Below are 12,781 nucleotides of genomic sequence, written 5' to 3' on the forward strand. Positions count from 1 at the left end.
GTGTAATGAGTAGACTTAATGTGTATATGCCACGTTTATATAATGTGCCACCAGCCTTGAATACAAAGTAGAGTGGTGTTTCTTTTTGAAGGTCTAAGTGCAGCTTTTGCCTGATTTTAACCACAGCGAGGTTCAGCGTGTTTTTGCACTAAATGCAGTGATTTCTGGACCTAAAGTGTGGATATTTGGGTTATTTCTTTTAAACTTATCCGTAAGATACTGCTCAAGGAATTAATCAATTAATCTGTTAGTTGACTGAAATAATATTACTTATAATTTATCAAGGGAAAATGCCCCAAATTTACTGGTTTAAGCCTTTCATTGAGAGATATAGCTGTGAAGTACGTTTTTTTTAAAGCGTTTTTGGTATTTCTATTGTCTGGCCATGATGCTGCGATATGATAACCTCTTAATCTTAATCAGGGTACATGCTTTTAAACACTCCTGCTGACACAGCAGTGTACGAGCTAAAACAGCTCAGATCGGCTGCTTTGATTAAAGGATGACTGAGCAAACTGATGTCTGTGCTTGGATGCAGAGGAGAGAGAGAGGGAGACGCAGAGTAAGACAGAGGACAGGCTGGAGAAGCGATGAAGGGGTATGTGGGTGGAGGAAATGAGACACCGCTTTGGGAAGTGCCTTCCTGGAGTAATGCCGGAGTAATGACATCACTGCTCAGGGGGGGACATCTGAAAGTATAATAGGCTACAGCGGACTATGGGCCTATTCTCTCCTTCTCAGCTATCACAGACTGCTAAGGCCATTACACAAAGTAACATTATGTACAGCATTTGGTACAGCAGATGGATATTTTTAACTCTGCTGAAGTGAACTGAGTGAAGAAAAGCAAGTCCATGAGCTAGCTGGTCTGCTGTATGTTATGACTGCATCCCATGAAGTTGATACACAGATGAGAAATGGATGCAAAGGAACTCTCACTCTCTCTTTGAGTGTGGAAGATGCTGCCTTTTTTTTTTTACTTTTACCTTTTTGCCTTGATTTGCAACGTAACACTTCAAAACTTCAGCCCAGACGGGGTCGGTGCTGCTGATACAGAAACCAGAGTAAGGTGATCTGCAGAAACAGCTGTTTTGAGTTCCCTTAAATCCTCACAGTTTTCACCTTCCCCTTGAAGTGAGGCACACACCGTGAGGCCGCAGGTCCGTCCTCATTGTTTCTGAGCCCCTGCGGAGTGAAAACCTGGGAGCTATGTGGGGTTTTGGGTGGCTTGTGTCTGTTTTAGAGGGATCACAGTATGACTTTTGAACAAAGAGGGAGGTATGAACCTGATATCCCCACAGTGTCTCACACACACACACACAGCCACGTCTTTCACACACTCAGCCGTCTCCTCCCTCTCACTTTGACTTCACCCCCCCGTGCAAACCTTTCCTGTGCCCATCCACAAACCCTTCACCCTAAATGTGACCCTGTGCCCTGGAGGGACTTATTTGGTGAGGTGAGGTCAGTACAGTGTGGTGGATACAGACTGGGTGCTCTAGTTACACTTTCCTTTAGCCAATAATATCTTCACCCCAAAAGATTTTAGTAAAAAGCTAGAGGTGAGACAAAATATTGATACTGTGATGTATCACAAGACGTTTTTTGGAGACGTGATCAATACACTGGCACTAAAATTTGTTATTTGTTAAACTGACACCTCAATGCAGGGAATAATTGCTTAATTAATGCTTTTTGTCTTTTGAGGGGTATTTTTTCCTCTTTAGTCGCAGATATTGCGATGTATCGTAGATGAATTGTCTTGCAAATGTCGATTATCGCAGATAATCGGCATCACAGCATCGTTACAGAAATGTTATCCTGGGCCAAGTATGTTGACCGTATCGTATCATGAGTTACCATGGTGTTCCCACCCCTAGTAAAAATACAAGCAGCCAGTCTTTTGCTGTGTTTTCTTTTGCATTTTTGCAGTTTATAAAACTCATCCACTCCACTTTTTCCCTCCTCTCCTTAGATGTGAAGAAGGACTGGTCAGACCACGCTTTGTGGTGGGAGAAGAAGAAGACATGGCTGCTGAAAACCCACTGGACGTTGGACAAGTACGGCATCCAAGCCGACGCCAGGCTGCTCTTCACGCCGCAGCACAAGCTGCTGCGCCTCCAGCTGCCCAACATGAAGCACATGAAGGTCAAGGTCAACTTCTCGGACCGCGTCTTCAAGGCTGTGTCCGACATCTGCAAAACTTTCAGTAAGTGGAACGACTGACTCATTTACAAGACAGCAGGCGAAGCAGCGTCCTTAATTTTAGTCTAGATGTGGAAAATGGTCATAAAGCAAGTGCGCAACGAGGTGTGACTGATTGGCAAAGAGTCACGGCAGTGAGCGTAGAGTAGTGGTCCAGTCTGTGGCCACCGAGCTGAACCAAAAACATCTCCCTGTAAGACTATTTCTGGAACAGTTCTGGAAATGTTCTACATCAGACTTAGCTGATCATGTCCTTCCTCTCACTTTGTTTTTATCCCTGGCAATTTGAGGTGTTTATTAAATACACTGAGCTCTGCATGCTGGACTCACGTCTCTGACTGGTAGTTTTCTGCTCGCTCTGGAGTCGTGTCCTTGGAACCTGGGCTCCATCGGTCTCACAGTAATGTTTAGTAAACAGAGATTATCAATCTGTCCAGGCTTATAATGCAGGCACACACCAAAAAGAACAAATTCATGTCCTGTGAATAACTCTGGACTGGAGGTTGTTAAATATATTTCTGTACTGGTATGGCTGCCCCATGAAAGTTGAAGATTCGAATCAGCAGTTGGTTACCCTTCAGTCAATTCAGATTCCTCAAGGCGAGTAGTAGGTTTTTTTTTTGTTGTTGTGAAAGACTCAAATGGCAATTACTTTGCTGTTAGTTGGCCAACTGATATATATAACATAACATCATATTTTATTAACTCTTTTCATGTTTTTAATAAAAAAATCTTAATTTCTAACATAACAAGTAACTTAAGGGGTCAGATAAATGTCATAAAGTTAAAGGTACAAAGTGCCATGAAAAGTAAATACTCAAATAAACTACAAGAATCTTAAATTTGTACATAGATACAGTACTTGAGTAAATACACTCAGTTAAATTCTACCACTGCATAAAAGAATCAGAGTTCAGTACTCAGCCCTGCTAATATCATGTCCCAATTTAACTGTCCCCCATGGTGTAAGCAGTACCCAAGGGTCACACACACACACACACACACACACGCACACGCACACTATCGATGTCCATCATCCATGGCACCACTGTGTCCTTTCATAGACGTGTCAGAGGTCACCTCAGTGACCTCTGACCCACTAACGCCCACTTTTCCTTGGCTCAGACCTCACCTCTTGGCCCTGCCTCTGAGTCACTGTCTCCAGTGGGGTTTGCAGGTTTGGAGAACCTCCACCGATATAAATGCTTCCATCAGACAGGGTCACAGCACACCTGTTGTGTCTTTGTCACTGGACTGTGTTCAGCAGACAGGATCAGAAGCTCCAGTAGCAGCTCTCCTGTTTTTATTGGCTTTTACAGGTAGCACTCGACCTCGTTTTCAGTTTGGTAGGAATGGAGCTTTTTATTTTTTCAGCAGGCTGCGGAGTCATAAGACGCAGTTCTGTGAAATGAAAAGAACAAATAGCACACTTTATTTAATGTAAATATACAAGGGGCTGTTTTTGAGAGCAGAGGCGAGGAGACGGGGGAGAAAGAGTCCTGTAGCCTTTCAGGCCTTGTTAGGAATGTGTCCTCTGCTTCTGTAATAAATCTTATTTCAGCTTTGTAGGAATTCGGACAAACTGCTTTTGGCTGACATGGCGCGTGCCAGGATGTTGCAAGATGTTGTACGGTGGCTGTAAAGGGCCCCTCAGTGTGACAGGCTTCTACTGTTGTCGTATCACTGTGCATTATTGCTTCAGAAAAGCAGAACTTATGCTAATGGGCGTTTGAAAAGTACTTAACTGTAACTGCGGGTATGACAGCTGACTTACAGCTGATCTGGCCTGGAAGCATTTTATTTTTTCTTATCCGGGCAACTTTGAGTTTTACAATTTCCTGTGTATATTTTCTGCTGACTCCCTTTAAGCTGCACAGCACAGAGAATCAGATGGGACAGGAAGAGACGAGGCCTGTCCAACTGGCCTTCGCTCCAGACAGCAGAATGGGAGGGGCAGGGATACTAGAAGATAAAAAAAAAAAGTCGATGGAGATTTTTTTTTTTTGTTTTCAGTACTGTGAACTCACCTCTGGCCCAAGTTCTTTTTCCCATACTAATTTATTTCCAGGTTTTTTTTGCTGTGGCGTATCCAGTCAGTTGGTCACACAGAAGCTATTTCCTGTTCCAAGGCAGTTCAGTCCTCCAGTGTAGTATTTGGTTGTTTTTATTCCCCAACTCTCCATAGTTTATTGTTGTTGTTACATCGTACGGTTTAAGAATGTAACTACGCTGTGAAACTATTATTCGGACTGTAACTTTGTAATATCATGATACAGTTTCTCTAGCACAACTCAAAACTCTGGCAGTGAGTGTCCCATACAGTGGGAAAAGCATAGAAAATCAGCATAACACTCCAAGTCAAAAGTATAAAACCAATTATCACCGCTGTTCTCTTCTCCCATGGCAGCTGTGTCCTGACACAGACACAGTCCATCTGGGCTGGATGGGAACCCAGAGGACTCAGCAAAAAGTTCATGCACTGAAATTCACGAAAATCACTCAGTTTCACTCCTGTTTTGACCTCTGATTACATTTGGCAGCTCTCACATCCTGTGCTACACTGCATCAGGGAATTTCCACTTTAAGTTGCGAGATAACATTTTTGAACTCTGTCAACAATTCTGAGAATTTTCCGAACCCAAGTTTGTGCGCTGTTTGAAGTCTTAAGAATCAGAGACATTGCAGTGTAGTGCATTTTGCATTATTTTTATTTGGTTTTTCATTTTTGTTTTAAATTAAGTTTAGTTTCAGTCTGAGGGGTTTCCTCATTTTGGCTTAGTACTTACTTGTTTCAGTTTTATTTTTTTGATTATTCTAATATGAGAGGTATTTGTGAAGGGCAACAGTCAAGAGGTTCAGTTTTTACCATACACACAATACTTTGTGCTGCCTACATGACTCGGGGTCGATTCACAAACTCAATAAACACATGCACCAATTCCTCCTCGTGCTTGTTGGCAAACCTGACCAAATTTGCAAAGACTAATACTAAAGACATTTCCTGTATATTTTTCTTTTATTTAAGTCAGGTTTTTTCCAGTTTAGTTTTAGTAAACTGTAAAAACCTTGTTAATAATGTCTCAGCTATAATGTGTTATAGTGTGGGAATGCTGTAGGGCTGCAACAGATTATTCTTTTGCTTAACAAATGAAGCTACTGAGTGTTTTTTAATATCAGGAAAAAAAAAAGAAAAATGCCTGTCACAATTTTCTGGAGGTTGGCAGGTTTTTCCCAACAACAGTTAAAAATAGAAAGACATGAAGTTTATAATCAGAAAGAACAGAGAAAAGCAGCAACTCTTAACATTTGAGAAGCTGGAACCAAAGAATATTTGGCCTTTTTATTAGATAAATTATTTTGTGATTGGTAGAATATAAGAAAAAGACTATATTCCGTTAACTTACTGAGTGATTTAATATTTCATTTATTTTATTTATAAAGACAACATACATTAGTCAACATTTCTATTAATGCACCTGTGTTAGCATCATCTAATTTTCAACTGTAGTCCTTCGGCAAGATGTTTTAAAACCTATAAGATGGTAGAAATTTCAGCTCTGAAATGCTGCATTAAATGCAAAAAGTCAGGTCTGTAGTAACGAACCAAATGAATGGCTCCTCTGAGTTTTGTAGAGGTTAATTTTCCCCAATGAAGATTCGCAGTCAGACATGAGCTTGTCCTGTCTAGACAGCCTGGACTCATTTCCAGCACATTAAATACACTCATACACCTCCTCCCTCGACTGTTTTACTCTTCCTGTGAGCCAGCACACAAAATATACTCTCTCCACTACTGACTAACACATGACTGTGGACCTGGGGGCCTGAGGTGGGACAAAAATGAGGCTGCTTCTCTCAGCAAAGCACCTCTTCCGGGTAACAAGAGTCAGGCTGCTCCACTTAAGCGCTGCGGTTTTTAGTAAGCACTTCTTTGCAGCCATGTGTGGGAGAACTGAGACAATACATTAGTATTCTCTGGAATATTCAAGGGTCAGCAGCAGTATTGCAACTTTTGGCTTTTGTCAGCATTGAAACGTTACAGCGAGTCAAATAAATAATTAGAGAAACAGCTGAGCAGGCAGGAAACATCCTGAGAGGATGTTTGTCAATATCGCACAGGAGGAGTTTGAAGGATGGTGTTGACAGTTGAGGGGGTGTATTGCAATGAAGGGTTTGGTCTTTGTCCTCCAGAAAGCTTTTCAGATTTGTGTGGGACTGTTGCTTCATCGTTTCGGTCCGGCAGATTTATGGCACATCAACCTGTGGTCTGCTGAACTGGCCCGAGTGAGCTGGTCAGTGTTGTCACAACACAGCAGGAGTGCGGTTTGGCCTCAGCTCCAACCCCTAAATTAAAGAGCGTTATTATCCTTTTTGAGCTGCCTTTTCGCACCTTTTTAGCTGCCTGTCTTATAGATGAAGAGAATATCTGAGCCTCACTGCTGGAAAGTAGGTCTTTTAAAAGTAACTAGGCTGTCTTTGCAGTAGAAAGACTTAAATACTTTCGAAATTGATTCGATGTGAACAGAGAAATCAGCTGTGGCATCGTTTAAAAAGTGAAAAAAAAACTCAACCTACAGTTATCGAAATGCACTGTTATCACAAAACAGGATGAATGCAGTTTGTCCTGAGTTCCAACCCCTAAATGAAAGTGAATATTTATCCTTATTGTGCACATTTTAGCCAAATCTTTGACACTAAGCAGCTGAGGTCAATCAATTGTGATCTGTATCTATTTGTGTGCCTCATATGATAATACTAAGGTCACATCCACACTAATACGTTTAATTTTAAAATGAAAATGAACTCTGTACATAGTACTATTTCAAAAATAATCTCCATCCACACTCACATGCCTGAGAACCCGTATCACATGACCGTTCACACACACTGGGCATGCACGTGCTGATGTAAACAGGAAGCAGGTTGTCTTGTCTGCAGTTGGACCAATGGTGAGGTGGAAATGATGCGAGTATAAGGCAGTCAGGACGGTAGAAAAAATCGATTTGTAGTCATTGCAAAGCAACCATGGTGACACTGTAAAGCATTACCACAAGAGGAAGTCATGGAAATGAAAAAGGAGTACTCAAGCAAGAAGAATGAAATCACAAAAGGATATTTTGTCTTGACACGTTGTGACTCATAAGACCCAATCAGTGTGCTTTGTTATTATTTTGAAAAGTCTCCGTTTCAACCCGTTCAGAATAAAACACATCCCCAGAGTTTTCAAACTAAAATGATGTCAACAGCTTTTTTAAAGGTCTCCGTTTTAGGGGGTCCTAAACGCCAGGGTAGTGTGGATGCTAGGCGTAAATGCAGTAATAGTTATGTATTTTAAAAATGAAACTTACAAGTGTGGATGTCGTCTGAGTCATAGCTACGCACTCTAGATGCCAAAAATAACTTCAATGTACTCGTCATCAGCTTGATTCTTAAATCTTAAAACATCTACCTCGTGTACATTCTTATTATTGTCTGTTTCCCGTCAGACTCGACACTCGGTGTGAATCATCATTTACCCCAGGATTTATTTTGTCTTTCCTGAAACATATGCTTGATTTACAGTTCTCGAGTATTGATCAGTCAGCCTCTCAGTCCAATGACTAACTCTTCATAACATTAAGAGGTATGCAGGGGGGAAAACAGAAGGTGAAATCACTCCTGTTTAATTTTTTTGTCCATGTAGGGTCTCAAACTGTTTGTACGGTAAACTTTAGCGCTGTAAAATTAGACTGTGACGGTGTTTGTGATTTCTTCGGCTGGCCTTACTCACTGCAGTGAATCATGTGTTCCAAGGAGTAGATCTTTCAGGCCCAGCTGGCTCTCAGTCAGCCTTTCCTCTGGCTCCCGGCCTGGTTACTGCCACATGTCTACAGGATGGAAGATCGAGGTCTTATTGTCTAAGGTGTCATTTCTGCTAATGGAAATCAACCAAGCTTTTGTAAGCACTTTAACCGTCACTCACCCTTCCTCCTCCTCCTGACATCAGCCACAAGTATGTGAGTGTAGGGGCAGCCTTTCCCACCAGATCGGGATTCTTAAATTATAACTATAAACATACAATTCAACACTCAACTGAATATGTCAGCAGAAATTGAATGTAGTGCTTGTCTGTCAGAGAAAAAAAAAAAAAACAAGTGGATTTTTCCCCCATTAGCCAGATCTGGCCATCTTTATCTGTATATTTTAGATGGTATGTATACTTAAGCAGACACGAAACCTCCATCATATCGACTAAACCAATACTCCCTTCATTGGAATGATGAAAAATGAAAACCTGTCAATTTATGTATCCCACCCACCCATTTCCCACTCCTCTCATTTCTAGGCAATTCTGTAGAGACACCTAAAATATCACTTTTACAGGAACTTTTTCCCCCTCTGATAATGGATCCTAAACCTGTCGCAGAAAATGGATTCTTGCTCTACTGAGTAATGGTTTGCTGAGGATCGTCTCCATTTTTTTTTGCTTTTGAGCCACAGTTAAAATGTGAGGGTTAAAATGTGTGAGGAATGTGTGAGGAAGCAACAGGTCCACTGGAATAGGCCTAAAAGATTTGTTATTTTTAGTTTTTGTGTGTATGAGGTTGGTCTTGCTTTGTAGAAATTTGCCCTTTAGATAATCCTGCAATCTACTGCAAATCGGTAGTTGATCATTTTAAGTTGTTATTCCAGATTTCTCATCTAAATGTGTCTCATGGCTTCTGCACAAGAAAATAAATCTGTGTTATAAGTCTGTCAGCTTTACAAGTATCTACTCAGGACCTATATATATTACCACAGCGCTATTTGTAAATTGCAAGTCATCTGTCTTGCTCATCTTTGCTTAGTCAAATAACATACAACAGCTTAAAACTACCGCTGACCCAAATTCTTCGATCATTACTATGATAGTCGATATAGTCTCTCTCTCTATATATATCTGTACATACTATATGCATTACCTTAAAAAGCCCATAAATTAAGAAATAGTGATCCAACAATATACATTAAGCACCAACATGAATCATTATTAGTTATTTCCAGAGAAGGACATTTAAATAGGTTTGTGACTCAGACTCACTCTCATATAACGTCACTTACCAGCAGTCCAGCGCTACAGAATTTGGGACAGTTTGACCAGACCTTACACACTTACAGATGCAAGATGTCAAAAAAGTCAACCTTATGGTATAGTTTCATGTTGCTGATTGTCACATTATTTTACAAGCCAGTCTGAGATCCGCATGCTTGAAAAGACTTCTATTAAGCACAAATCAAAAGAGTTGAAAATGGAATAACAGCTACAATGTTCCTACAGCACGTTTCATAACACAAACAATACATAAAGTAAAAATTGTATGAAAATGTAATTCTGTGGAGGGTTCATGCGTGGGCTGCCATGTTGCTGTGACGTCAGGTGTGTTTATGTCAGCGAACTCAGGCTAGATGGATCTCTCAAAGTTTCCAACTTGGAATTTAGACTTAAATATCTGTTTTCTTGCCCTTTTCCATGCCCAAGATTTGTTTGTTTTTTTTGTAGAGTTTTGAGTGATGCATCGTTAAGTTTCTCGGCATTGGTGACATCGTAGTAAAACGCCACATTCCTCTGCAGTGCCTCACCAAGAGACACAATCCTACCCACGTACGCAGTTCGATGCACACTTCAGTGTGTGTATTGGCCTCCTCGCGCAGCTCAGTGGGGCTAAAGCTCGGCAGCACGCCTGCTACTCACATGGCTGTATAAGGGCACAGCGATTGTGCTTCACTGTAGCAGAGCGAGAACGAAGAAGGAGAGAGGCAGAGAGAGACACACAGAGAGCTCCCATCTGGTAGTTCTTAAAACTCCTGGAATGCTTTTGCTTTAGTTACACAAACCAAACAAGCTTTCTCACCAAGCCAAGACGTTCTCTCCCCTCCTGCTCGTGCTTTCTTCAACACCCTCTTCAATCAGTCTGCAACACCTTTCCAATCCTTCATCTTTAAAAAAATAAAGACAGAGAGAAAGAAAAAGGGATTTAGTTTTGTGAAAATGAGAAAATGAACCTTTTTTTTCAACAGTCCTGCACTAAACAAAGTGGAAATAATAAAACGAGGCTCTCGAATATCATCTCATTTAATTGATTGATATGGAATCTTAGGAAAAACCATATCCAGCTGAGGATCCAGATGTGCTCGCTTTCAGACTAGCATCATCTATTCTAGTCCTGACACTTTCTGGCCGACTCACTACTACATCAGAACCATCCCTAAGCCCATCTTAAAACATCATTGCTGCTGCTGAGTGATGGTTCCCTGGCCTCCGCGTCTGAGGGAGGGAGTTAAAGTGGGCAGAGAAGCTGGGGAGAGAGTCTGCTCTGTTTTACTCATTATATTCAGCGTGGTGTCGTACTGTCTGATTGTGATCTTTGCATACGGCTCACATACTGTTAGGAGGAGGTTTCATTTATGGTATCTTCAAGGATTTTTTTCGTGTTTTTGTGAAAATTGTGCTGTCCTGTTACTCGCCCACAGCAACTGAATATTGTGTGAGAGGAATGGTCGGAGATAGGAGGATAAGAAGGAGATGGAGGTTGTGTCTGCCCCGTCTCAGTTGGGGATTACAGTTAAAGCAAGATTTGTTGGGGCCCTGAGAAAAGGGATTTGCAATTTTCCACCACTCGTGTGCACAGCTGTCTACAATTCATACCCATCTCCTCAGTCTCAGCCTTTTTTCAACTTAAAGGAGACATATTATTCTTATTTTAAGATTCGTGTTTGTATTTTTTTCTGCGCTGAAACTCCGTATTTACCCTTTGTCTAAAAATTCTCAGTTTTAGCACCTGTCTCTTTAAGCCCCCCCTCCCAAAATTTTCCGGTCTTCTCGGATTGGTCAGGGTTTTCAGGTCAGACAGTGATCATAATCTGCACGCTGCATCACCATTGACCGCTGCACTGTGCACACGTAGACATAGAAGGCGCTTTAAATTTGAAAAATTACCAATGAATGCTTTTGAACCAAAATCTTCACAACCGGACATGTTTCAGCAGGAATGTAATCTGAAATTGGGGAGAAATTAACAACATCGGCGACCATGACGTTAGCACGTAGCTACATAGCATTGCAGGCTACATAATGTAAACAGTAGCGTGTCTGGAGTAAATGACCACATCAACAAATCTGTCATAAGATGACGTTAGCTTGTAGCCAAAGATATTTGCTCACAGGGATTACTTTTACATACTTTTACCTCGTTATTAAAAACCTTGGCCATGTCTTAAATGAGCATCCAACATTGTAGCAGTCTATATAAGACAGAAAAAAAGGGAAAAGCATTACAGGTCTCTTTTATGTTGCCCTGATATCTCTGTTTTCACCTACATAACAGGCTCTCCACATTGTCTGTGTGCTCTGTGAGAGGTCATGTGGTTTATTTGAAGCCTGTAGTTTAAAACACCCAAACTGTATGTTTTTTAGGGACTTATTGGTCTCCTGACTTGGCTTTGTTGCGAGGCAAGGCCTTGTTTATGTGACATCAAATGAACTTTTCTTGCTCTCCTTCCCTCCAGATATCCGCCACCCAGAGGAGTTATCGCTACTGCGTAAGCCCCGTGATCCCAAGAAGAAGAAGAAAAAGTTGGAGGAGGCAGAGGAGGATGATCTGGAGCTGGAGGGTCCGCTGCTGACTCCAGGATCAGGTGAGCTCATGGGTAGTAACTTTTCCATGGAGATAAAGCATTTATGGCTCCAGAGCATTTGTTACAGTGTTCGCTCTAAAATGTTTCAGCTGACTGTAAAAGTTAGTAGGAAAGAATTATAATATTTTCTGAAATAAAGAGGAGAGTGCAAGTTTCGCACTTACTGTATTTAACTCCTTAAATCCTTGGTAAATGTCTTTAAAAAAAAACAGGAAGAAGTCAATGAGCAACAAAAGAAGAAATTACTCAAAAATTAGCAAGAAATCTTTAAAAGTACAAGAAATTACCTGAAAGTTTGAAAAACAAACAACACACTAAAAACAAAACAAAAAAACAACAAAGTAATGACTTTTTACCCTGTTTTTTTTTTTTTTTTTAAATATAAATCTACCCATTTCTCGCAGTGCAATTTGTGGAACATTTCTTACCAAGTTGCTCATTGCCTTTTTTCCCCTGTTTTTTTTTTTTGTTAGAAATTGCACCAATTTGCTCAGGGTTCAAAGGGTTAAGGCTCATGCAAAAATTATTCTGTGCACTCAGTTTTTTCAAGGTCTACTTAAAAGTAATTATGGAAAATGGGGTTTTATTTTTGCATTTCATTTTGAAAAGTAATAATCTTGTTTCCCTCAAGCAGCAGGTTGAATAACATGTTCCACCAGCTGCTACAGAGCGTCCTCCATTCCTTTTTTTTTTTTTGAGTCTGATTGCGTCTGTGGTTCGAAAACCACTAAGATAACTCCAGATTGCTGCCCCTGCTTCTAGTGACCAAATATGAATGTGTGAGTTTGAGGCCTGCATGGGATCCACAGCCCTGGCTCCCAGCTCCTTGGCAGGGTGGACGAAGAATGGTTGAGATTCCACACATAGTTGGTCACGCTGCCATTTTAAACCCAAACCAGGCTACACGACTGCAGTTATACAG

The 12,781-nt window shown here is 41.0% G+C and overlaps 1 protein-coding gene across 3 annotated transcripts in view; it reads left to right on the plus strand.

The window, feature by feature from the left end:
* fermt2 (FERM domain containing kindlin 2) overlaps positions 1-12,781 on the plus strand; it is a 50,580-nt gene that overhangs the window by 17,554 nt on the left and 20,245 nt on the right. For all 3 annotated transcript variants that reach the window (XM_042500495.2, XM_042500497.2, XM_042500498.2), the window contains exons 3-4: positions 1,976-2,209; positions 11,731-11,859. In XM_042500495.2, coding sequence (XP_042356429.1) covers positions 1,976-2,209; positions 11,731-11,859 — 363 coding nt within the window. The remainder of the gene's footprint in view (positions 1-1,975; positions 2,210-11,730; positions 11,860-12,781) is intronic.

The sequence above is a fragment of the Plectropomus leopardus genome, chromosome 14 (assembly GCF_026936395.1).
Source record: "Plectropomus leopardus strain MGB_pleo_1.0 chromosome 14, ASM2693639v1, whole genome shotgun sequence".
NCBI lineage: Eukaryota > Metazoa > Chordata > Actinopteri > Perciformes > Serranidae > Plectropomus > Plectropomus leopardus.